The 27,500-nt window shown below is 31.0% G+C and overlaps 1 protein-coding gene across 3 annotated transcripts in view; it reads left to right on the top strand.

The window, feature by feature from the left end:
• Positions 1-27,500, top strand: part of LOC115883012 (insulin-like growth factor 2 mRNA-binding protein 1) — a 221,651-nt gene that overhangs the window by 52,562 nt on the left and 141,589 nt on the right. Inside the window, exon 1 of one of the 3 annotated variants that reach the window (XM_030901286.1) lies at positions 21,513-21,944. The exons of the other annotated variants lie outside the window; for them this stretch is intronic. Coding sequence (XP_030757146.1) covers positions 21,880-21,944 — 65 coding nt within the window. The 5' untranslated portion in view covers positions 21,513-21,879. Of the gene's footprint in view, positions 1-21,512; positions 21,945-27,500 lie in introns of those variants that run through there. 3 annotated transcript variants of the gene reach the window in all.

The following is a 27,500-nucleotide window of genomic DNA, read 5'->3' as shown; positions in this document are numbered from 1 at the left end:
AATTTATTTTTTGACTTTTTAATTTACATAAGAGTTAATATGGCGACTAACAAAAATATACTTGCATTAGTAACAATATTTTGATTAACACAATCAAGGTACAATTTTTTTCTTTTTAGTTAAATTTGTCGTTAATAATGTCAAGGTGTTTTTTGCACTAGTGTCAAAAAATTACTTTTAATACAGTAGAGAGTGTAAAAATAGCTACTTTTTGCATGATCGTAGAATTTTTTTTTGATAAGTTGTATTCTGTTTGATATTCAAAACAGATTAAAAGTTCAAAACAAAAGTGCAATTTTTAATATAAATAAATTATTGTTCAATTTTCATCTAAGAAAATATGATAGAATTCAAAATAATTTTGAGGCTTATTATATTGTAGAAAAAAAATATAATAATGTAATATAGCTACCAGAATGAATTTAATCAAATGTATTAAATTTGTATTATGCCGCTTTTATTAACTTATTGAAATTTAATTTATTTCTTTTAATTTACTTTTTTAGTACAAAATAAACCATCATTTTATTTAAGTGTATACTATACATATTATTTTAAAGAAATATCACAAATTTTCTAATATTATCGTTAGTAGAAAAGTAAACATTTACGATTTTTAGATTAAACTGTACTTAAACAACTGTCTAATACATTTTCTTGTTTTAGGCGTCCTAACTTCCGCTAGAGAAATGGCATTTTGTGAAACAAGAAAGTTGCTTATCCACCATGAGGTATTGTTGCCAGTTAGAAATAATTTGTAATAATAAATTGTGTGAACATGACTATTAGTGGAATAAATGTAATCAATTTAACATTGTTTCTTTTTTGCCATGTTCCTAAAGTAATACTTTTTCCAATCCTTCAGTATTGTTTATTTATTTTGAAGTTTGATTTCATTGAATAGTTTTAATCTAAACTATCCTAAATGTTTACTTATTGGTTTTTAAAAATACAATTTTATAGTGTCTTATGAAATCGTGGCTTCGAAGATTAAGAGTTTTAAACCATATATTTTCTTCTTTTCAAGGTATCAGCGTCTGGGTCGATTTGCTTTTCCCTTAGTATTTTTTCCATATACCTTGATATATATGTGGTTCCAGTTTTCTTCGCTCTGGTGCATTTTTTACACGATTTTATCAGGAAGTAGTTGTTGTTCCATTCCGTCCTCGATGATCCTTCTGTATATACAGGGTGGCGCGGCGCACCTCATTCGCCTCGGTTGATTATACGAAAACGGAAAGTTATAGAAACATAATTTTTTATGGGTATATGTAGGCAGGCAATGTGCATAATTTAAAATTATTTCCAAATGTACAGGGTGTGTCAGACCTAAGATCTATACCAAAGTTATATTTTTTTTTATGGAACACCCGGTATTTTATTTCATTTTTGGATTCTTGAGCATAAAATAAGGCATTTATTATAAGGGTTTAATATGTTTAAATGCTTTGGTTTTTGAGATATTTAAAGATATTTAAATATGCATGCTATAATAAAAAGGTTTGTCAACATCCTGTACATTACTTTTCAGAGTTAATTCTAGTGCTGACCTTGAAGCCAGGGTAGTAAACTTTACTAAACAAATTATTGCTTCCTTCAATGTATACAGGGGTATCAAAAATTGTTGGTCTATTTTAAATATTTATTTTACATAAAAACTTAGTTATTTAAAATACAACACCCTGTATTTTTTTAAATGAGTCGAAGCAGATTTAAATTCTCTTTCAAAATGTATTAGGGTTTCCTATACCTATTTGGCGCAGATTTTGAATAAAAAGCTATTTTTCAATAAAATTGTAGTCAAGATGGCTGGCGTCGCCATGGCAATTTTCTAGTAACACTTACTAGCTATTTTTAAAATCGACATTAGTGTATGGACTTTATTTAAATTTATAACACTTTACTTTTATTTAATTTTCCTACAATAGTTTAATAAGTAAGTATTTATTATTTTATGAAGAAAAATGAAGAAGTAGTTCTTTTTGATTTATTTACGATGACTTGTAGAAATATTGGATTTTCTATAAAAGAACCAATTAAGACAAATTCATTTTCTTCACTTCCAACGACAGGTTTCTGCCTAATAGGTTTTTCATATACCACACTATCAGCTCTGCGAAATAGGAAAAGCTGTTTTTCAAAGGAACGCTTGTCAAGAAAATTCCTATTTGGATATCTTTGAGCATAAACCCTTCAACCCCCCCCCCCAAAGCTAATTGTCCTCACATAATAAAATCAATAGTAACATGTCCATTCCTTCGCCCCAGCAGATACTACTTCATTTTTCTTGATAAAATAATAAATACTTACTTATTAGCCTTATTGTAGATAAATTAAATGAAAATAATCTATTAGAAATTTAAATAGAGTCCAAAAACTAATGTCGATTTTGAAAATAGCTACTAAGTGTCACTAGAAAATTGCTCTGGCGACACCAGCCATCTTGATTACAATTTTATTGAAAAATCGCTTTTTACTCAAAATCTGAGCCAAATACGTACAGGAAACCCTAATACAGTTTAAAAGAGCATTTAAATCTGCTTCGACTCATTTAAAAAAATACAGGGTGTTTTATTTGAAATAACAAAGTTTTTATGTAAAATAAATATTTAAAATAGACCAGCAATTTTTGATACCCCTGTATACATTTAAGGAAGCAATCAAGTTTTTTAGTAAAGTTTATTTCTCTGGCTTGAAAGTCAGCACAAGAATTAATTTTGAAAAGTAATGTACGAGGTGTTGACAAACTTTTTTATTATAGCATGCATATTTAAATATCTCTAAATATCTCAAAAACCAAAGTTTTTAAACATATTAAACCCTTATAATCAATGCCTTATTTTATGCCCAAGAATCCAAAAATTAAATAAAATACCGGGTGTTCCATAAGAAAAAACATAACTTTGGTATGGATCTTAGTTCTGACACACCCTGTACATTTCAAAATAATTTTAAATTATGCACATCGCCTTCCCACATGTACCCATAAAATATTTTGTTTCTACATCTTTCCGTTTTCGTATAATCAACCGAGGCGAATGAGGTGCGCCACCCTGTATATGTTCCACGTGTCGCATGTAAAAAACGTATGTTTTGCGTCGACATAACCTTCTCATTAAAGGCATACCTACTAGTAAGAGTGACCTTACGTTTCTCATTTTATCTAGATATGACGGAAAATAGCCGTGGCTGCTAAGAAATTGGGTCAAGTAGTAATTTATTTCCCCGTGCTGCCTTTGTGTCCAGATTTTCACCGATTTAATAAGTCACGTAGTCCAGCGACCCCTACTCTCCTGTTTCTACAATCTCTGCCAGGCTTCATGGGTCCTGCTGATTTCCTCCTTTTTTACTTCTTTCTGGTTCAATTCGGTTCTTTTTTGAGAGATGGCATACCGTTCTCTAGCAAGAAGAGTTATAGCTGCTATCCCTGCGATAACCAACATTGGTTGGAAATGAAGAGTGAGGATTTCCACCGACTATGCACTGTGGAGATCTCATCGACAACAATAGTAACACATAAAGATGTGCATAGATGCATCGTACACGGAAATAAATAAAAATATGAACTGGTTGAATACTATCGTGCAGAGAACAGTGGGCAGTAGATTAGTTGAACGAAAAATGAAGTCAATGCGATACCAGCAACACTACTCCTCCCTCGGAGTCGTAGTGTTGCCGGGTAACGCATTTCGTGTCAGGTAAAAGTATTATTCGGTAATCCCGAAACATCTTGTGGTATTGCGTTGGATAATCATCATATTCGTAGAAAGTATTTCGGTATATGAAAGAATTTTTCTAATGATGTAAGCACTATCGGCATCGTTCCCATTTTACTGAATTGAATGCATTCCTAGCGTCAAGCGTAACGAGTAGAACAATGCAGCTTGAATGGCGGTTGTGGTTTTCCGCTTTTCGTACAGCTTTGACGACCTCCGTGAGAGCATTAGTTGTAGATCTTCTAGATCGAAAATACATATTGTTTAGGCAATAATCCCCCAGCACTTTATATTGCGCTAAGCAATAATGACTTCGGTAAATAAGGCTTTCCTCGCTGCGTCAAGCATGCATAATGGTCGGTATGAGGAGAGCTCTATTGGATCTCCTTTTTCTTTGCTGACCAGGACAAATCTTGCAACTTTCTAACGCTTGCTAAAGACTCCTCCCGACAGTCAAGCATTATACATTGCCAGCAACAGATCGGAGTTTGATAGAAGTATTGCTATCTTAAGAACTTCCGCCTCTATGCCATCTAGAGTCTTTTTATTTTTTATAGTCCCGATGGCTTATTGCAGTTTCTGTAGTGTGAAAGCAGGAACATCCTCTACCAGCCTATGGTGACATCATAGAGCCAACACCAGTGGACACTCTGTACGGGATGAACAGAGCGTGTACCATATTTTCCATTTTGTTCACGTCCATGACACGTCCATTCTTTGTTACTAATTTGTAGCCAGTACCCCAAGGATATGTGTCGATATCCTGTGTTAATGTTTTCTATTTCTCTTTAGATCTAACAAAGTTTGGATTTGACAGTTTCTCTATCTCTGTAAAAATATAAATAAAAAATATATAAATGCTTTTTTTCTTTATCTCTAAATAAATAAAAAAGCTATTTATTATTCATTTTGGTCCTGTCTCAGACATTCCTCAGCTAGGACTTCATCTTTCGTTCAACTAATCTACTGTCCACTGTTCTCTGCACGATAGTATACCTACAACCAGTTCGTATTTTTATTTATTTCCGTGTGCGATGCATCTATACTCATCTTTATGTGTTACTATTGTTATCGATGAGATCTCCATAGTGCATAGTCGGTGGAAACATCCTCACTCTTCATTTTCCAACCAATAAATAAAATAGGATTTTGGTGAGCGGTGCCGCATATCTCATGAATTCTTTCTTAGTTATTTTGTTCATATTATATTTTTTTATCTTGGTTTAATCCTCTGTTGATTGTCGAATCTGTTATACCTAAAGCATTTATCAACTCCCCATGCATTTATCAACGCTCCATGTTCTACTTTTTCGAAAGTAAAGATCAGAAAGAAAGTGATATATTTGAGATATTAGGGCGCAAACATAGTGAGGCATCTCGATGCGATGCTGGCCAAGATGCTGGCCGCGCTGCCCGCCAGGATGCTAGTCGCGATGCATCCTACGCGCACTGTTTGAAAACGACGAGTAAGTGCGCGTAGGATGCATCGCGACTATCGTACAAACATAGTGCGGGGCATTTCATCTCGATGCGATGCGCGCCATTCACCTCGCCGTCCGGCGATGCTGAATCAAACATGTACAAATTTATGCGTCAAAACATACTGGAGCCACGCACCTCGCCACGCACCTAGATGTTCAGCGCGATGCTTCCTAAAAAACAAAATTTTTGTTTTTTGTGAGAAGCGGACGCGGATGCCTGAAACTTTACATTTGATTGGTCGGTTTAGGATCACAATTCGTTGAGCATATGTCGAACTAGAGTCGGGTGGAATAAAATGTTCACAATACTAATATTTAATTTATCACCAACAATGTAATAACCTTGATTCTACAGGGTCCGGCAATAGTGCGTCGGGCATCTGTAGTTCTAATAATAAAAAACTTATGAATTTTGTAGTCCAGACTGTAGCTAAGTATGTGTTACGGTGTATTTGAGGAAAATATTTGAACTTCTAAAGGGTGGCTCAAAAAAGTGTGAGTGGATCGCGAATATTTTTTTAAATGGAACACCTATATACAAGGTGGCGCAACTCATTCGCGTCGGTTGATTATACGAAAACGGAAATATGTAGAAACAAAATATTTTATGGGCATATGTGGAAAGACCATGTGCATAATTTAAAATTATTTTGAAATGTACAGGGTATGTCAGAACTAAGATTTACACCAAAATTATATTTTTTCTTATGGAACACCCGATATTTTATTTCTTATTTGGATCCTTGGGCACGCTTGAGAATAAGGCATGTATTATAAGGGTTATTATATATTAATATGTTTACAAGCTTTGGTTTTTGAGATATTTAAAGATATTTAAATATGCATGCCACAATGGAATAGATTATCAACACCCTGTACATTACTTTTTAGAATTAATTCTTGTGCTGAGTTTAAAGATAGAGAAATAATCATCTCTGAAAAATTGTATTGCTGCCTGAAATTTATACAGGGGTACCAAAAATAGATGATTTATTTTAAATATTTATTTTACATAAAAACTTTGTTATTTTAAATACGACAACCTAAGTCGAAACAGATTCAAATGCTCTTTCAAACTACATATATTAGGGTGTCCTATACCTATCTAGCTCAGATTTTGAATAAAGAGCAATTTTTCAATAAAATGGCAACAAAGAGGGCTGATGTCGTCATGGCAAGTTTCTAGTGACAGTAGCTATTTTCAAAATCGAAATTAGTTTATGGACTTTTTATTTATAGCAAGTACTTTAATCACTAGTTGATTAAAAAAAGTATACCATTAATATTGCAAATTATATTTTATCCTCTCATAGTATATGTCTTGTTAATTTTTTGATTATGTAACGAGCACTTTGTTTATTCACTTGTTTCGTCGAACTGCTTGAAACCATTTTTGCTTTTGATCAAATCGGTGTGAGAAACTGTGAAGCTGTAAAATTTTGTTTCGGGAGAGTTGAATATCCGGGAAAATTGAGTTATTGAATGTAATTGCACCCAACAACGCCCTAATTGCTCTCCCCTTTATGCATTAACATTTTTTCGGCAATTTTATTAACATTTGAAATTGTCACAATACAGCACGACGCCGACGCCTAGTTCGAATTCTTTTTCATTTATTTTTTACTACCCGAAACAGCGTTATATCACACAAACCTGGTATCTGAGTGTTTTATCTCTTTTTTGCATCAATAACTGCACTAGCAAAAAACTAAAATACTTATATATTATAACAAAACCACGATTTCAATATTATTCTATGCAATCAACATGACGGCGACGTGAAATAGATAGGGATAATTTCTGATTTTTGCTATTGACTCGCTGCTGTAGGAATTTGTTTTTTTGAAATCAACTGAAATGTGCACCAAGCCTATACTAATTAATAACTACTATTACATAAAGTGGTGTTTAATAAACGGCTGTGGTGTTCGCTGAGGAGACAGTGTCCTGTTAGAAACCGCGTGGCCATTCGAAGATTGTTTTTACTTAAATCAAGGAAAATATTTTATTTTTTTCGGTCGCAAGTTCACAGGAACTTATTCGAGTGTCTTAGACCGTTGGAGGACTCACATTCCAGGTTACGGATGGAGTCTTCCAGGTTCCTCAGTTCCGACTCTCGTTGGTTTCCACTTGGAAAACAGAACGGTTCTGGTCCAGTTAGTGGAGTTCCTTTTCTCTTTTCTAGCTAAATCATTTGCTTTTTCACTGCCATTTATCATAATTATAATTTTAGGAGATGTTTATAAAACATTTAATCACTAATCATTAGTTGATTAAATAAAGTGTACCATTAACATTGCAAATTATATTTTATCCTCTCATAGTATATTTTGTCTATTTAATTTTTTGATTATGTAAATCGCGCTTGATCATGCGCTTTGCTTACTTCGGTTTTGATTTTGATCAAATCAGTATGAAAATGAAGCTATAAAATATTGTTTCGGGAGAATTGAATATCCGGGAAAGGTTGTGTTATTGAATGTTATTGCACCCACCAACGCCCCAATTATGATCTATATTTTTTCGGCAACTTTATTAACATTTGAAATTGTTACAACACAACACGACGCAACGCCTAGTTCGGATTCTTTTTCACTTATTTTTGCTACCCGAAACAGCGTTACATATATATACAGGGTGGGCCACTGGAAACTTACACTGGCTATAATTCTTAAACCAAAAAAGATATCAAAGAAATAAAAAATACCGTTTCTATAATATCGAGGGGGAATACATATGACGTATTTTTTGAACCACCCCGACCTACCCCTTAGGCGGCACCCCTATTCACTTGAAAATCTTAAATGGCAACACCCCACTTGTGGCGCTTTTTTGCAAAGCCCATGAAAAAGGCTAAACGATGATCATAAAGTTTTTAGGGTGAAATTGAAAAACTACCCCTTACACGAAAAATTAGGTGGACATTAATGAAAAAAGAGTTTTTTTCAGCATAAGTTACAAATTGGGACCCAGCTTAATGAGGCAAATGAAGTATTTTTCAAACCACCCCGACCCATCCCTAGGTGCCACCCACTCACTTCTAATCTCAAGATAGCGATACCCCACTTGTGACACTTCTTTGGAAAGATAATTGAAATTGCTAAACGATGGTTATACAGATTTCAACTTCTGTCTTCTTTCAACAATTACTGGTAAGTAGTGATAAGAAATGTAGGTTTGACAATTTGAAAGAAATTTAAAATGATAATTTATTTTAACAATTGCTCAAAATGACAGCCGTTTTGTTCCATAAAAAATAAAACCACTAGATTTTCGAATTCTTCTCTCACTTTTTGGAAAGTCTCTCTCGGAATATTTCGACATGCTTCAGTTATCCTCTGCCGCAATTCTTGCAACGAACCTGGTTTTGTCTTGTAGACTATGGATTTAGTGTAACCCCACAAGAAAAAGTCTAAAGGAGTGAGATCAGGTGACCTTGGTGGCTACTCGATTGGACCCCTTCTGCCAATCCATTGCCTTGGATAATATCTATCCAACCACCGCCTTGTGACAATAGAATAATGCGGAGGGGCTCCATCTTGCTGAAAGTTTATGAGGTGTCTTCATTAAGAGTTAAAGTTCCTTCCAAATTTCTTTGATTTTCAACCTCATTTACAATGGCTGGCTCTATCAAATTGTTCAGCATTTCCACATAAGCATGGGTGTGTCCTTCAACAACAATATGCGGATTCTTATCGCTCCAGTATCTGCAGTTCTGCTTATTCACAATTCCGGTTAAAAAAATGAGCACTCATCACTAAAACAAATATTTTTAGTAAGTGAAGGTTCCCTTCGAATTTCCTCCGTCATTAGTTCACAGAACTGAATCCTTCTATCTGGATCGTCGTCGCCAAGTTCCTGCAGAATCTTCCAGAGATTCCAGGGATGGAATTTGTGCATTTTCAATACTCTCCTGACAGATGTTCGAGGTATACCTGTGATTGGTGCCAACTGGCGTGTTGATGCTTCTGAATTGACCGATACCTAACCAATAACTTCCATCTGCATTTCTTCATTCAGTACCCTGGGCCCTGTCCTTGTTTTATTTCTGACCGACCCAGTTTCTTGAAACTTTAAACTCAAATCTCTAACATAAACGTGACTTACGTTTTTATCCGGATTTCTCTCATTGAAAGCACGGGCCGTTCTCAAATAACACATACCTTCAGCACCGTAAAGAAAAACTATTTGAATTCTTTCTTCCACAGTATAAACCATTTTTCTTTCAAATAAGCGAATCAAATAAACGTTTAAAATACCATCAAATTTGCAAACGATTGAAAATCGATAGAAGACAGTGCAAAAACACAAAGATATGCCGGTTTAAGATGTTGAAAGTAAAAAAATAGATGATAAGGAAGAATTTGCGTTATCGCAAAATTAGACTGTAAAAACATCTTTGTGTTGCCTTTTTTATTATCTACATTTAAAAATGGCATTGATGAGATTAGAAGTGAGGGGATGGCACCTAGGGGTGGGTCGGGGTGGTTTAAAAAATGCCTCATTTGCCTCATTTAGCTGGGTCCCAAATTGTAACTTGTAACGGGAGGCACGTATAGCCGCCCATACTAAAATATGTTAATATCGGCGACAACTGCGACTTTGACTGATTTTGATGTTATTACAAATTTTGTTGCAAATATTATTCCTAATCTTAATTTGAAAACCGCGTTTCGTTAGCTACTGTAATTTTGGAGTTACGATTTTTTTAAATTTTTAACCCCCTCTCATACCCCCTTACCAACCACCCATCCCCACCAAAAACTAACGGCCAGATTCTCGGGTGTCACAGTATTTTTGTGCCAAATTTGGTTTAAATCTGTTCAGCGTATATACTAATATATAAAATCCTTAAGTGACTGACATACTGATTAATCACGATCCTGCTCAAACCACTCAACGTAAGAAGCTCAATTTTGGCATACAGGTTGATTCTAGGGTGTAGAGATTCGATAAGAAGGGATTTTTCGAAATTCCAGTTCCAAGAGGGTGAAACCATCCCTCAAATATTACAATATTTTTTATTTAAAAAACGGTCGTTTCCGAAAAAACGCTTAAACACGTATATTTTATTTTGTTTTTTTTTTACATATTTTAAGATTTTTTAAAAATGTATACAGGGTGTTTCGAAAAATCTGGTCATAGATTAATCACGATCCTGCTTAAAGCCCTTGACGTAAAAAGCTGATTTTTGGAAAACAGATTGATTTTAGGATGTAGAGGTTCGATAAGAAGGGATTTATCGAAACTCGAATTCTAAGACGGTGAAACTATCCCTCAAATATTAAAATATTTTTTATTAAAAAACCGGTGAGTTTTTCGGAAAAACTCTTAAACACGTATATTTTATTTTGTTGTTTTTAACGATTTTTTATAAATTTATACAGGGTGTTTCATAAAATATGACCATTGAGTAATCACGATTCTGCTTAAACTGCTTGACGTTTAAAGCTGATTTTTGGCAAACGGATTGACTGTGGGGTGTAGAGGTTCGATAAGGAGGGGTTTCTCGAATCTCAAATTCCAAGAGGGTGAAAACGCCCCAAAATATTACAATATTTGTTATTTAAAAAACGGTTAGTCTTTCGGGAAAACGCTTGGACAAGCATAAATTATTTGGTTTTTTTACATATTTTGAAATTTTTTAAATAAATATACAGGGTGCTCCAAAAAGTTTGGTAATTTCTTAACCACGATTCTGCTTAAACTGCTTGGCGTAAAAAGCTTATTTTTGACAAACGGATTTTTCGAAAGTCAAATTCCAACGAGATGAAACTCCCCCTCAAATATTACCAAGTTATATAATAATATCGCCATATTGTTTTTTCTCGTTTGTGTGTTAATGGAAATTCTTGCTTTGCTTTATAATCACCATTACAAATGATTAATTTGACGCGAACGAAGTCGCTGGTACACGCTAGTATCTAATAGTAATCATTGGACTTTTAAAAAAAATCTTCGTTTCTTAATAATGTCAATGGTTATGCCGATAATTAATTCTGAGGAACCATTTTGTCGCAGGTTATTCTTAATGTTGGTCACTTCTTGAGTCAGTGATAGTTTTGACTTACATTATATTTTATTGTTTTGTCATATGACACAGCAAGTAGTATTATAATCAAGAAAAAGTTTCCTTATATGAGTGCAGTTTGAAAATTTTCAGACTACAAAATTTTTTTTTGAAAAGTTATTATGTTCCTTTAAAAATAATATATATTTGACCATTTATGCATTGGAAGTAGCAAGATACTATTCAGAGGATAGTGTGACGCTCAAATACCTATTGTTACCTAGGGACAGGGCTGGTTGAACCCCCCGAGATACCGGGAAACCCCCGGTGTGCCGGTGAGCCAAAATCACTAGCTTCTACTTCCCACTAGTCAACTCGCATACTCAACAATGTTGCCGTTTGTTGTTTCTTAATTTCATGATTTTCAATTGTCAGCTAAATTAGAGACGTTTATTTTTACGGTTTATTTCAAAGTTTCAAAAATATTTGGTTTATTTTGTTAAAACGTTCTTAATTGTAATCAGAATACTAGATAAGGTAAGAATAAGTGAAATGAATAGCAAGTTTTGTGCGCTTTTGGCTGTTTATTCTGTTGTAATCTAATATTCACTAGAGCAGATTTAAAATTTGTTTAAAAATTAAACTAAAATATTTTTATTTATAAAAATATGTAATACTTTAATAAAAAAAACTTTTGGTAAGCCAAAAGATCTTAATTTTCACTGCATTTTATTCAGCGTGAACGTTAGTCAAACCATCTAGAAAGATTTTTATCTACTATTTTTGAATTCAAATATTATATTTTGTTTATAAAAATATATCTATAAGATATATTAACAAAGACTACTTTTGATAAAGTACCTACTATTTGATTTACATTTTCACTGAATTTAATTTTGGCTGCATCTTAATTTTCACTCTCACTACTCACTTCATCTTAATTTTCACTGCATTCTATTCAAAGTGAACGTTAGTCAAACCATCTAGAAAGATTTTTATCTACTATTTTTGAATTCAAATATTATATTTTGTTTATAAAAATATATCTATAAGATATATTAACAAAGACTACTTTTGATAAAGTACCTACTATTTGATTTACATTTTCACTGAATTTAATTTTGGCTGCATCTTAATTTTCACTCTCACTACTCACTTCATCTTAATTTTCACTGCATTCTATTCAAAGTGAACGTTAGTCAAACCATCTAGAAAGATTTTTATCTACTATTTTTGAATTCAAATATTATATTTTGTTTATAAAAATATATCTATAAGATATATTAACAAAGACTACTTTTGATAAAGTACCTACTATTTGATTTACATTTTCACTGAATTTAATTTTGGCTGCATCTTAATTTTCACTCTCACTACTCACTTCATCTTAATTTTCACTGCATTTTATTCAAAGTGAACGTTAGTCAAACCATCTAGAAAGATTTTTATCTACTATTTTTTAATTCTAATATTATATTTTGTTCTTAAAAATATATCTATAAGATATATTAATAAAAACTACTTTTGATAAAGTATTATTTGATTTACATTTTCAATGAATTTAATTTTGGCTGCATCTTAATTTTCACTCTCACTACTCACTTCATCTTAATTTTCACTGCATTTTATTCAAAGTGAACGTTAGTCAAACCATCTAAAAATATTTTTATCTACTATTTTTGAATTCAAATATTATATTTTGTTTATAAAAATATATCTATAAGATATATTAATAAAAACTACTTTTGATAAAGTATTATTTGATTTACATTTTCAATGAATTTAATTTTGACTGCATCTTAATTTTCACTCTCACTACTAACTTCATCTTAATTTTCACTGCATTTTATTCAAAGTGAACGTTAGTCAAACCATCTAGAAATATTTTTATCTACTATTTTTGAATTCAAATATTATATTTTGTTCTTAAAAATATATCTATAAGATATATTAATAAAAACTACTTTTGATAAAGTACCTACTATTTGATTTACATTTTTACTGAATTTAATTTTGGCTGCATCTTAATTTTCACTCTCACTACTCACTTCATCTTAATTTTCACTGCATTTTATTCAAAGTGAACGTTAGTCAAACTATCTAGAAAGATTTTTATCTACTATTTTTGAATTCAAATATTATATTTTGTTTATAAAAATATATCTATAAGATATATTAACAAAGACTACTTTTGATAAAGTACCTACTATTTGATTTACATTTTCACTGAATTTAATTTTGGCTGCATCTTAATTTTCACTCTCACTACTCACTTCATCTTAATTTTCACTGCATTTTATTCAAAGTGGACGTTAGTCAAACCATCTAGAAAGATTTTTATCTACTATTTTTTAATTCTAATATTATATTTTGTTCTTAAAAATATATCTATAAGATATATTAATAAAAACTACTTTTGATAAAGTATTATTTGATTTACATTTTCAATGAATTTAATTTTGACTGCATCTTAATTTTCACTCTCACTACTCACTTCATCTTAATTTTCACTGCATTTTATTCAAAGTGAACGTTAGTCAAACCATCTAGAAAGATTTTTATCTACTATTTTTTAATTCTAATATTATATTTTGTTCTTAAAAATATATCTATAAGATATATTAATAAAAACTACTTTTGATAAAGTATTATTTGATTTACATTTTCAATGAATTTAATTTTGACTGCATCTTAATTTTCCCTCTCACTACTCACTTCATCTTAATTTTCACTGCATTTTATTCAAAGTAAACGTTAGTCAAACCATCTAAAAATATTTTTATCTACTATTTTTGAATTCAAATATTATATTTTGTTTATAAAAATATATCTATAAGATATATTAACAAAGACTACTTTTGATAAAGTACCTACTATTTGATTTACATTTTCACTGAATTTAATTTTGGCTGCATCTTAATTTTCACTCTCACTACTCACTTCATCTTAATTTTCACTGCATTTTATTCAAAGTGAACGTTAGTCAAACCATCTAGAAATATTTTTATCTACTATTTTTGAATTCAAATATTATATTTTGTTCTTAAAAATATATCTATAAGATATATTAATAAAAACTACTTTTGATAAAGTATTATTTGATTTACATTTTCAATGAATTTAATTTTGGCTGCATCTTAATTTTCACTGCATTTTATTCAAAGTGAACGTTAGTCAAACCATCTAGAAATATTTTTATCTACTATTTTTGAATTCAAATATTATATTTTGTTTATAAAAATATATCTATAAGATATATTAATAAAAACTACTTTTGATAAAGTATTATTTGATTTACATTTTCAATGAATTTAATTTTGACTGCATCTTAATTTTCACTCTCACTACTCACTTCATCTTAATTTTCACTGCATTTTATTCAAAGTGAACGTTAGTCAAACCATCTAGAAATATTTTTATCTACTATTTTTGAATTCGAATATTATATTTTGTTTATAAAAATATATCTATAAGATATATTAACAAAGACTACTTTTGATAGAGTACCTACTATTTGATTTACATTTTCACTGAATTTAATTTTGGCTGCATCTTAATTTTCACTGCATTTTATTCAAAGTGAACGTTAGTCAAACCATCTAGAAAGATTTTTATCTTCTATTTTTGAATTCAAATATTATATTTTGTTTATAAAAATATATCTATAAGATATATTAACAAAGACTACTTTTGATAAAGTACCTACTATTTGATTTACATTTTCACTGAATTTAATTTTGACTGCATCTTAATTTTCACTCTCACTACTCACTTCATCTTAATTTTCACTGCATTTTATTCAAAGTGAACGTTAGTCAAACTATCTAGAAAGGTTTTTATCTACTATTTTTGAATTCAAATATTATATTTTGTTTATAAAAATATATCTATAAGATATATTAATAAAAACTACTTTTGATAAAGTATTATTTGATTTACATTTTCAATGAATTTAATTTTGACTGCATCTTAATTTTCACTCTCACTACTCACTTCATCTCAATTTTCACTGCATTTTATTCAAAGTGAACGTTAGTCAAACCATCTAGAAATATTTTTAATTACTATTTTTTAATTCAAATATTATATTTTGTTTATAAAAATATATCTATAAGATATATTAATAAAAACTACTTTTGATAAAGTATTATTTGATTTACATTTTCACTGAATTTAATTTTCACTGCAGCTTAATTTTCACTCTCGCTAGTCACTTCATCTTAATTTTCACTGAATTTTATTCAGAGCGAACATTAATCAAACCATTTAGAAATGAAAATCTCAAAGATTGCAAAAAAGTTGATGAATTATTATTATGTGTGAAAATTCGTTAATACCAACCCTTATATAATAAATTATAAAAGTCAATGTATGACATTTATTATTCTTCTTCTCTTCCATTATTATTCTTCTTCTTCTTATCACGCCCTCTCCTGCCGAAGGTTGGCGATCCAAATGACAATTGTGGCTCTGGAAACTGCAACCCGGAAGATTTCCGCAGACGAGCGTTTAAACCATCTCCTCAAATCTTTTAGCCATGAGTTCTGGCGTCTTCCTACTGATCTTTTCCCTTGCACTTTGTCCTCTATTATGAGGCGCAGTATTTCGTATCTACCACCTCTCATCACATTACCCAGGTATTGCATTTTTCTTTCCTTGGTGGTGTTCAGTATCTCTTTTTGTTTCTGCATGCGCTGGAGTACTTCATCGTTGGTGATCCTTTGTACCCATGAGATTCGCAGCATCCGTCTGTATACATACATTTCGAAGGCTTCTATTCTCTTTTCGGTCTGTGAATCCAGTATCCAGCTCTCACATCCATAGAGTAACACAGAGAAGACGTAGCATCTGGCCATTCGAGTTCTGAGTTCCGCACTGAGGCTTGTAAAAAATGATTTCATTCTCACGAAGATTTTTCTCGCTTGCTCAATTCTTGAAAATATTTCTCTTTTCGGGTTGCACTGACTATTGATGTTAGCTCCTAAATACTTTATTGAGGTCACTTGTTTGATTGTTTGTCCCTTGACACGCAGGTATGCATTTCTTGGAGTCTTAGAAAAGACCAACAGTTTGGTCTTGGAGACATTGAGATGCAGTCCAAACATCTCACTATAGGTGGACTACAGAATGTATAAACAATGTTCTTTAATTTTATTTCATTTTGTAGTAATAAGTTAATAACTATATTGTTTTCTTTTCTGTTTAATTAACAGACAGTTTAATAAACATTCTGGAGGCTTTTCTTGAGCGTTTTATTGTGCTAAAAAAAGTCTTCTTGGTTGGATAATATTTTTGTAGCCAACTTCTTTTGGTTCTTTATTATCTACATTATGTCAAAGTGGTATATCTGTATACTGGAGATCTTTTAGTGTTGGTCCAATAGAAGCAGCAATCTTTTCTATTACTTTAAATTGGTTTATGTTTTCGATGCTAAAAATTTCTCGTGATATATTTTCCACCAGTTCCTTCTTCTTATTACAAAGACCATTGTTGTCAACTACATGAGTAATATTACTACTTATCTGATTTTAAATACTTTTTCTGATTCATATTTTTGTTTTGTTTGTTCAAATTTCCAATGTCCAAAATTCCACTGTGCCAATATTTTCGATAATAATAATTTTATATACATTCATAATGGATCGGTATTTCTATTACTTTCAAACAGTCTTAAGGTCTATGATATCATACCAATTTTTTACGTGTTTCCGAAGCACACTAAAATACGCAAAACTGCGATTACATTCGCAGCAAACAATGGTATTAGAAATACTGGTATTCATTTCACTTATTTATTAACCAAATAAATTATAATGGCGAATGTCATCGACTTTCATTTCCAAGATCATACGGTATATGTCTTGTATCTGTAAACCGTTCATAAAATAAGGCGACAGCAAACATAGACGTAGAAGCTAGTCAGGTTAGTTCCATCTCAGGTTCGGTCTTCTAGGTCTAATTCCCCGTGGGTACTATGCTGCAATTTTTGTGGTCCATCTGTTGTCCGTTCTTCTTGCCAAGTGTCCTGCCCCTCCCCCCCTTCCAATAGATTTGACATATTGTGATATAATTTGTGATTATTATGTTTGCTTGGCTAGGACCGAATTATTTTAAGTTTTGATAATTTAATATTTTTGTATCTCTCATAACTCAAAAACAAATTCTTATAAATTATTCAAAACGAACAATTATTATCTTCATTTTAATGAGTCCTTTATAACGTTTCAGATAAGTTTTTCAGCTCAAGTTTCGTTTAGCTGAAATCAGTTACATAGAATATCGGTGTATAGGATGATTCTATACAAGAAAACTAGCACTACTTACCTAATTTAATTTTTGCCACGGAAATCTTTGTTTTTGGGAAAACTGGATTTTTTTTATTTTTCTGTTATTAACTAAAATTTAAAACTTTACGGTGTTTTTAATAGTTTTTTTCATTATAAACTGACGTAAAAACATTTAATATAACGATGTGAACTAATTTCTGTTCGAAAATATATTTTTATTACGATAATTTTCATTGATTTTTCCGGGTTTAGAATTGCCGAAATGTGATAGCAAGATAAAAACTACATATTTTTGTTTGATTAATAATTTGCCTATAACTTTCCTATATAACTTTTTCCGCGGAAATTTATCATAAGGGCGGTGTAATGGAAAATCTTCAATATTTCGAAGTTTTCCATAGTATTCTCAACTTTTTTACATACTTTCGGTTTGGTTTTAGTTGGTTTGATTGTTTTGGTTTGGTTGTTTTTTTTTAGGGTTTGGTTTGGTTTAGTTGTCGTTTTAAGCTTTATTGGCATTTTTTTTTAAATTTGTGCATTTATTGACCATAGCGATATTCAGTTGATAAGAATAGATATTATTCATTGATCTGTGTCAAAGGTCGGGAAGATCACTGCATAGCGGTGAAACAACGCATTTCCGCGGATTTTCATTTTTGTATCGGTGCTTAAAAATAAGTCTACAATATAAAATAATATTAATTTTTTATATATCTCATTTCGTTACTTCTAAACCGTATTCAAAAAATGGCAACAGCGCATTTCCGCCGAATGTCGTTTTCGTATTAGTAGTTAAAAAGACGTTTAAAATATGAAATAACATTAATTTTTCATGTATGTCATTTCGTTACTTTTAAACCGCATTCAGAAAATGGTGACGCATTTTCGCGGCAAAATTTTTTCAGTAATATACTCCCTGAGGGATCTAAATGACAAAAAATGTTTTTTTTTTCTTTTTTAACAGATTTCGGCTAAACGAAACTTAACCCAGTTTTTCTTTAAAATAAAATGGGAGAATTATCCCCATGTTTTAAATTTTCATGAGATTTTCTATGTATCGACGATGCAACACTATTTATTTTATAATTAATAAATACCTACATATCCACTATTTTTTTTATTGAAATATCTATAAGAAAAACTAGAAAAAAATAGAAATATTAGTGCACCACTGGTTTATGGCACAAGTACCATTACGACCGGAAAGACATTTTCAAACTTTTACCTGAAAAAGTTCTTGGAAGTGTTTCTTATTGTGTTTAAAATCGCATTGGTAACCTTTGTTGGTAGCATAGGCAGTAAAAGAAGGAACATAGTCTACAGTACCGTATCTAATGCATGTAATTTAAAACTTGAGACAAATTAAGTAGACTTAGCTTCGTAAGAAATATGGTAATTAATAGATAATAGTTCATTGAAGATATGTTAAAGTTTTAAAAAATCTAACGGCATGATATTCTAGACTATTCCAGAGTATAGAAACATGCAGAATATTTAAAAGAATATAAATATTGTTTGAAGGTAAAATTTTCTTATGATTCAGGTTGTAACATTTGGTATTGTTACAAAAGGAAATTACACAAATTAATCATAAATTATACACAATATTATTATTATAGCAAATAGCAACGCAATTTTGGGATAATAATTAAACTTGAGTTTTGATTTAAAAACTATTGAAACCTGCATGGGAAGGAGATGATAAAACTGAATAATTATAATGTAATTAATGAGTTGAAATTCAATTTTTTATGTTGGTTAAGCAATTTCTCTATACAGTTACATACATTATCGAATTTATAATTATTTTTTGGCAATTTTAACCGGTAATATTTTCTTCTATAAATTCTGGAAATAAAGGTGAATTTCTTGATACCCGAAAAAATGTATCTACATATAAGAGAAATTTTTTAAACTAAATTACATGCTTGATAATCACGTAACTCTCTAAGCAAAAATAAATGTGGTCAAATTATATTATATAAATCTAGAGAAAACTTTTGAATAGCAATATTGCTCTTATTATACAAAATTATTATAAAATTATAAACTATTTCACAGTGAATATATGTAATAAAGAAAAAAAGTAAAGTAAAAATATATTTTTTATGGTAAAAACATAATTAAAAATAACAGACTCAAGCCGAAAATCTAAAATAAGACAATAGCTGAAAATCTAAAATAAAAGTAGAATATTGCATATTTTTAATATACGAATAACATTTTTAAATAATAAAAAAAAACAAACTTACAAGAAAAATAATAACAAAGAAGTAATAAAGTTTTTAATAGTAACAACATACCTAACTGTCAAGTAAAAATGAAAACTAGAAAACTTAACAAATGATTGAATTAGACACTCACATTAAAACAAGGCTATTACATAGTAATTCACATCAATAGATAGTTTACTTTATATAAGATCTTGATAAAAATAATAGAAATTACATTAAATAGTATATAACTGTACATCTGAGATTGAAATCAAGAAAAATTCAAGAAAATTGTAAAGAAATGAAGAATAATGTATTAATAAAAACTAAAGATTAAAAATTTGCAAGGACAATAATTGCTCACTCAAAGTTAAAGACATCAATTTTATCATAGTAAATGGTAATAATGTTTAATTAATAACCTTTTTAATAACTAAAACGCAAATAACGAATAGAATCTGGCAAACTTCATAAACTGAGTTTCTCAAATAATGCATATAACATTAACATAAAATATGTACAATTTTATACAAGATCTTAGTAATATTAGTAGAACAAATATAAAATTGTATACTTAGCACACTGAAGAATTATTAGGTATGTTTTTAGATGGAGATAGAATCTTTTTTTGGGAATCAAAGTGAATTTCTTCATAACAATGAAAACATATAGAATAAAAAGAAACAAAAACGGAATAAAAGCTTAATATTCACCTTAGCAAAATTAAATATGTTCAAATTAAATTATTCTGGAGAGGATACTTTGGAATAGTTACAATTGTAGACATTGCGAATGAAACAAAAAAAAATTCAATAGTAAAAACATAAATGACAAATAAGAATAAAACGTTTTTGAATTACGCTCATAAAACAAGGGTAATTCATATAACCTCAGAAGTTTTTGAATTACGCTCATCAAACAAGACTATTGGCTAATAATTTTCCTTTTACAGAAGTAATAGACAACTTTTATGGCAGAAAAAAATGGCATATAAATATACCTATTGATGATATTAAAAAGAAACTATAAAAAATAATTAATTTATAAAATTAAATGCTGTCAACGATGATTTAAGAATTAATATTTTTTTGCCATTTCTGAGTTGTTTTACAAATTATAAGGAAATGAAGATTAATTTCTTGATATTCTTAGAGGAAAAATTGACAAAAAAATAGGAAAACGAAGAAAAAAGGCTTAGCATTCACCTAAGGAAAATTAAATATGTCCAACTTAACACTTTAGAATGGTTACATTAATTGTATTATAGACAACTATTATAAGTAACAAAGAAAAACAATTAATAAAGTATACAATAGTAAAAACATAAATGAAAATAAAAATAAAAACTAGCAAATCTCACAAATTTTTCAATTACGCTAATAAAACAAGACTATTGCATAATAATTAATTTTTTACAGAAGCAATAGACAACAGTTTATGTCACACACCCATTGATAATATTAAAAAAAAATATATAAAAAATAATTAAATTATATTAACAGTAATTTAAAAATTAATAAGTTTTTCTCAATAATGAATTATTGTTTTACAAGTTATAAGGAAATGAAGGTTCATTTCTGGATATTCTTCGAAGAAAAATTGTGAAAAAAATTAGAAAAACGAAATATAAGGCTTAATATTCACCTAAGGAAAATTAAATGTGCCTAAATTATATAATTCGGTAGTGGGGAGTTTACCATAGGGAAGGAAGCAAGAGAGGGGAAGGCGTGGCTATGCGCGCGTCCGCGGTTGCTCCTACGGTTGAAAATCGCACGTTCAAAATTCTCCGACAGTACGTATTTAGCTCGTATTTAGCGTGATATGTTGTGTTACATCATTTTTCCGAAAAAAATTCTTTAGTTTCGCTTGAAAAAGTGACCCTTTGACGAATTTCAAACGACTTATTATTTTCGACCCGTATCCCTTTCCTTTCGTATTGTGATATGTTGTGACGATTTCCAGTACTACTTCGTTTTTTTTTTCGTTTGCTAGATCCGTAGATAGACTTTTTCCTCTTTCGTTACGTGTAGGAGAACGCGTAGCATTTTTGGTTGGTCGCAAGACTGATTAGTCTTAAGCCGTTTTAGACTTAAGTGCGTGAGTGTTTTTGGGCGATACGTGCGGTTATCGCCTTAAATTATCTGTTGCTATTTTGGATACGGTGCGGCAAACATGGAAAAATTCCAAGAACCACGGGACGACGACCAGGTTTTCGAAGCCGAAGAACCAGAACCTAGGTAAACCATTTGTTTTCCTTTCAAATCTATTTCAAAGAACGCACAGGCATCCTGTTATATACGCCCAAAATTAACCTAAAATATTGTTATTTTCATATTTACTAACCGTAGAGGCACTGTTATCACATATCTTGCAAGAGAATTACTACAATATTGAGGAAAAGGGGAAAATTCGGCTATTTAACGAGGACCCGGCAAAAACAGTCAACATTAACAAAACAAATCAACCCACTCGTGTTCCATTTGGCGCCATCTAGTGGCGTGGGAAACGGAAGTATCTAGGCTTTCGTCAAACGTTGCCATGTTATCCGAAGGTTTTTCTAGCCAACCGGGAGTGTGTTTTTGAAGCGAACGCGTCGTTTTTCGGTGTTAACGTCTTTTAAAGCTCTCTCAGGAACTTTAAAATACAGAAGGCTTCTAAAATACCTACAGTATACAGTATGTCCCCAGAGTATCTTTACAAGAAGATTCTTTTTATTATTAACATTTTGATAAAAATGCTTTTTCTTTATAAAAATTTTTGCGTGTTCTAAAATGGTTAATCCCGTTTATACTTTTCCAAATTTTCATACCGTTTTAGAGAAAATAAAAAAAAAATTCATGTTTATGGTTGAAAATATGATTGAATTTTTTTGAAGTCGTAAAAATCAAAACGCGTTTCTATGGTAATATAATTTCGTTTTCGTTCTTTGATAGATTGTTATTGATAGAATTTTAATTAACAGCATATTTTTTGCTGTTTAAAGAAGCACAAAATTTAATTAGTTCAATACTAGGGAAAGGGTGATAATAGTTATAGGAAAATGTTATACTTTAACAACAATAAAAAATATGACTTTAATCAAAATTAATAATAACCATCTATCAAAGAATGAAATCGAAATTATATTACCATATAAACGCCTTTTGATTTTCAGACTTGCAGACATTCAACTATATTTTCATGTTTTTTTTTTAATTTTCTTTAAAATGGTATGGAAATTTGGAAAAGTCAGTACAGACGGGATTAACCATTTTAGAACAAGCAGAAATTTTATGGAAGAATGTATTTTTCTCAAAATGTCAAGTTTTTCCTCTTGAAAAGACAATCCGGGGACATACTGTATATAGAAAGATATCTAATAATTGTTGATTTGTTTGTAATACAAGCTCTGTTATTTTATTTCAAGAAATAGAAGAAATGCTTTAAAATATATTTTTCTTAATTTGTAATTAAAAAATTATTTATCAAAATTTTATAATTCTTATTTTTAGATCGGTATATGAAAATTAATAGAGAATATGGTTTTTGATATTTTCGATAAAAAGATCCAAAAATAAAGTTTTTTTTTGTTCTACCAAGTAGCACATAGATAACATGGTATGTTATTTGTGCAAGTAGCAACAAAGCTATACCTAATATTTTAGTGAGCATAATTCACAAATAAAATAATAAATAACAATTATATAGATATGTAAACAATTAATTGCAATAAAAATAAGACTTCTTAATTGCATGTTATCTGTAAAGTTCAGTAATTCAAAAACTAATAGCATCAAATAAGAATATCTTTTAGAACAAATACGTGTTAACTGTTAATTCAAAAAAACTAATTTGGACAAATCTTGAATGAAAGTTTAAAATAACTAAAAAATAGAAAGGAAATATATTGTATTATTGAATAATATTTCCACTTAAGATTTTTTAATTTATCAAAAATAATAATAGTAATAAATGGCATATTTGATCTGCTTTTTTCAAGCACTCCTATTATCTCAAAAAAAACTCTGTCTAGATCTGTTAACGTCTATGCTTTTTATTATAGCATGTAGAAAATATTTTTAACACAAAAACAAGAATAGATCTACAATAATAACCTTGAAGTACTCAAGACCTACTTAATTATAACCGAATAATGTATGTATATGTAGGTAATATCTATATCAAAACAAAGGCAGGTAAGTTATTATCTCTGTTAGTTTCGGGTTAATAATAATTGAATCTATAAGAGTATGGTGTTCTAACATATACTACCCTTGCCGGAAATTTTATAATAGATACAAAGATTTGAGATGGCAGGCATACTCGACTAGAACACAACAAAATAGGCAAAGGACAGCCTTATCTAAGTTTGCAAACTCTCTAAACAAAAGGCACTGTTTCAAAGTTTCATGCTGTTATCTCCATATGGAAATTCCATATATGACCTTATTGTGTTCTCTTTCTCATAAGATCGTAGGTATCGAAGATGTTAGCCCTTTCTTTGATTTCTTTATATAAAATCAATTTGGGCTGGGCCAATGTCTATAATTGCACTGACGTTTAAGTCAGAGGCGCTACAGAAAATTTCAGGGTCCGTGATTACCAGACATATTAAATATTATAAGAATTCTAAACCTGTATTTACTAAAATGCATATAAATATTTAATCATTGAATTCGTAATGACGGTAATTAAACAATCTATTAAGAATACTATAAACTGAAAATTGAAGAAATTAGGAAAGTTTTAAGCCGTGGACAAGAGATCTCAAGTCAATACCTATACCAAAATTAAACTAGTAGACCATACTGATAATTTTTTTTTAAATGTCCAATAAATGACTCTTTTTACTAATAACTATTTTGTGTTTATGTATAATTATTTTTGGTTTTACTTTTTTTATAGTATATCGAAGATAACTAAATACTTCAATGAGCCGCACAAAATTTACAGAAGTAATCATAATTCACAGTTCCTCACTTCCATAAATAAAAATGACGTTATTAAACCTAGAATGTATTGGAACATAAATGCTCCCTTGGACCAGATGGCGTAAAATCAACATTGAAGACATTTCATCTGGCATGCCCTTTAGTTTACATCGAAGTTTACATTATAAATTTGTTATTTAAAAAGAGAACCTTCCTATCTTAACTGAAGACCACATTGGTTACCCCGGGCCCCTGTCCACAAAGCTAGGGACAAAGATTATATACTATCGGACCAAAAAATACCCTAGACATATTTAATTGAGCGACTTCGCAGTTTTTTGGAATCAAATATGTAATATTCTTTCAAAAAAACAGTTTGCTTTTGTCTTTAAGAGGGGATCTACGAATTCAATCTATGAACCAATAAACAATATCCCAAACAAGCTTGACAAGAGTCAAAAGTGTGACGGCCATCCTAGATTTAGCCAAGATCTTTGACACCGCCCCCATAACTTATTTCTGTAGAGGTATCAGGACATATAATCCGACCCGAGGTCTTGAGGTGCTATCTTGAGAGCAACAGTTAGAGCGCTTGCACACACACCGGCAAAATCGGTGCCGGTACCGGTCCTGAAATCGATTGCAGTATAAATAAATTAGCTCGTTCACATATACTCCGATCCGGTAAAATAGTCGGGGGCCGGCAAATACAATAGAATTAAATACAACTGTCGTAACGGGTGCAAAGCCGGCGCCGACTCCGGCACCGATTTTGCCGGTGTGTGTGCAAGCGCTCTTAAAATCAGTACTTTCCAGGGTAGCTCAAGCGCTCTTTAAACCAGTACTTTCCACTTTTTTTTTTGTAAAGTACTTGGACCCGTTATGTTCGTAAGCATAAATAAACACCAATAAAACTAACTACACTCGGTATTCTTTGTTGCTAATCTACCAAATTTCCATAATAATAAACTGGATGATCTGGATGAGGAAATAGTGGAGACCTCATCAACCAGAAGTATCTTGATGTGATTAATGAAAAACATGTTATATAAAATGAGTACAGTAGGATCTCCTTCTTCTTAGGTCACCGTCTTCCTTCGGAGGTTGGCGATCTAACTTTCTTTAATGGATATGGGTTACAATAAATCCAAGAATAAATCCGAACCGACGACGCAAATCTTTAAGCCAAAAGTTCTGCTCTCTTGTCACAGATCTCCTGCTATCAGTTTTACTCCCAAAGACAAGTGTGAGTACCTGGTATTGTTCACTCCTCATACTTTGATGTACTATATCTTCCACCCCTTAACTGCTGGTAGGAGCTTTTGATCTTTGCCTGTCCGCCTGAGCACTTTCTCATTCGTTGCTCTATCTATTTAATATACGCAGCATACAACGATGCAAACACAACATCTTTAAAAACGTTAATGCAGTTTACTAATGTTTGATTAAATGTTTAATTCTCAGTGCCGCGCCGTAGAGAAATACTGGAAAGATGCAGCAACGCAGCATATGAATGCACAGTTCGTTGCTTAAATCTTATAGATAACTGAAGAAGATTTTTTTCGTGGAAGCGAAAGTACGTCTGGCCTGTTCGATCTTCAATAAAATCTCTGTTTTGGAGTCGCATGCGTCTTTAAAGGGGGGTTCTAGATATTTTACTTATTCTGTCATCGTGTTGTTAATTCTGAGAACTCCCCTTTATGGAGTTTTGGAAAATACGACAGTTTTAGTTTTGCCGACATTCACCTGCACTCCGTAGAAGCCTATCAGGTTCTGAAGTTGTAGAACGTTGCCAGCGAGTATGACCATATCATTCGCGAAACAGATATTGTTAATTTCGGATGCCTACTGAAAATTTAAGAGAATTTATAAATTCAGAATCTCAATATAATGATACTAGTCTATGAGAAGTAAACCCAAATTGTGAAATTAGTTGTGTTGTATATATAGTTTTTGTACTTCATTATCAGTCTCAACTATACATTGTTATTTTATAAATTCGCTCATGTAGGTATGTGGGTATACCCTCATTCAAAAGAGTGAATTTTCCAATCAGTTTATTAAATGTCATGTAGTTTAACACTGGATATCAATCATCTATTACCACTCTACATCATCAGATCTACTGAAGTTCTGATAAGCCTATTTTTGAAAACTATGCGAATATAATATGGGGTTTAAACCACTGTTAACTGGAAATGTAATATGGATTACTTAATACTTATGAAAGAAACTCAATCATATTCAAATCTAGAATGCCACTTTATCTAAAGAAGAAAACAAACATGTGAAACCTGGACTCTTAAAACGGGATTTGTAAGGAAACTGCAGGTCGCACAACGCTTAATGGAACAAAATATGCTGGGAATAACCAAGAAAGGCCGTAAAAGAATAGAGTGGATACGATAAAAGACCCAGCTTATAGATGTCATCCACAGAATCAAATTTCTCAAGTGGCAATGGGCAGGTCACCTGATGGGCGCAAGAAAGACGGACAATGTTGAACCACAAAAATTACAGCATGGTACCCACAGAGGAAGACCAAACCTGAGAACCAAACCTGGAGACTACACCATAATTGGAAATGGTTGAATAAGCTGAGAATGATGATTATGTTGATGATTTGTAAGTAGTAAGTAATTGATATAAAGTTTAGATTGCCCAATTGATTCATATTATAACAGACATACACATTAACGGAATGGGTATCATCAACAAATATGTAATTCTAACTGGAATTTTTTTCTTGTTAAGTCTGCTAGCTAGAAAAGTATGTCAATGCAAATAGTCTCCAATTTCTTGTCTTCAATTTTATCCAGGGTCTTCCTACATTCACAATTTTACCATCCAATACGATTTTTGTGTAGGATTATTTTATGTAGG

This window comes from Sitophilus oryzae, unplaced genomic scaffold, assembly GCF_002938485.1.
Source record: "Sitophilus oryzae breed Bouriz unplaced genomic scaffold, Soryzae_2.0 scaffold_1801_pilon_pilon, whole genome shotgun sequence".
Lineage (NCBI taxonomy): Eukaryota > Metazoa > Arthropoda > Insecta > Coleoptera > Curculionidae > Sitophilus > Sitophilus oryzae.
Note: the sequence above shows the minus strand (reverse complement) of the source record. Positions and strands in the feature narration are given on the sequence as shown.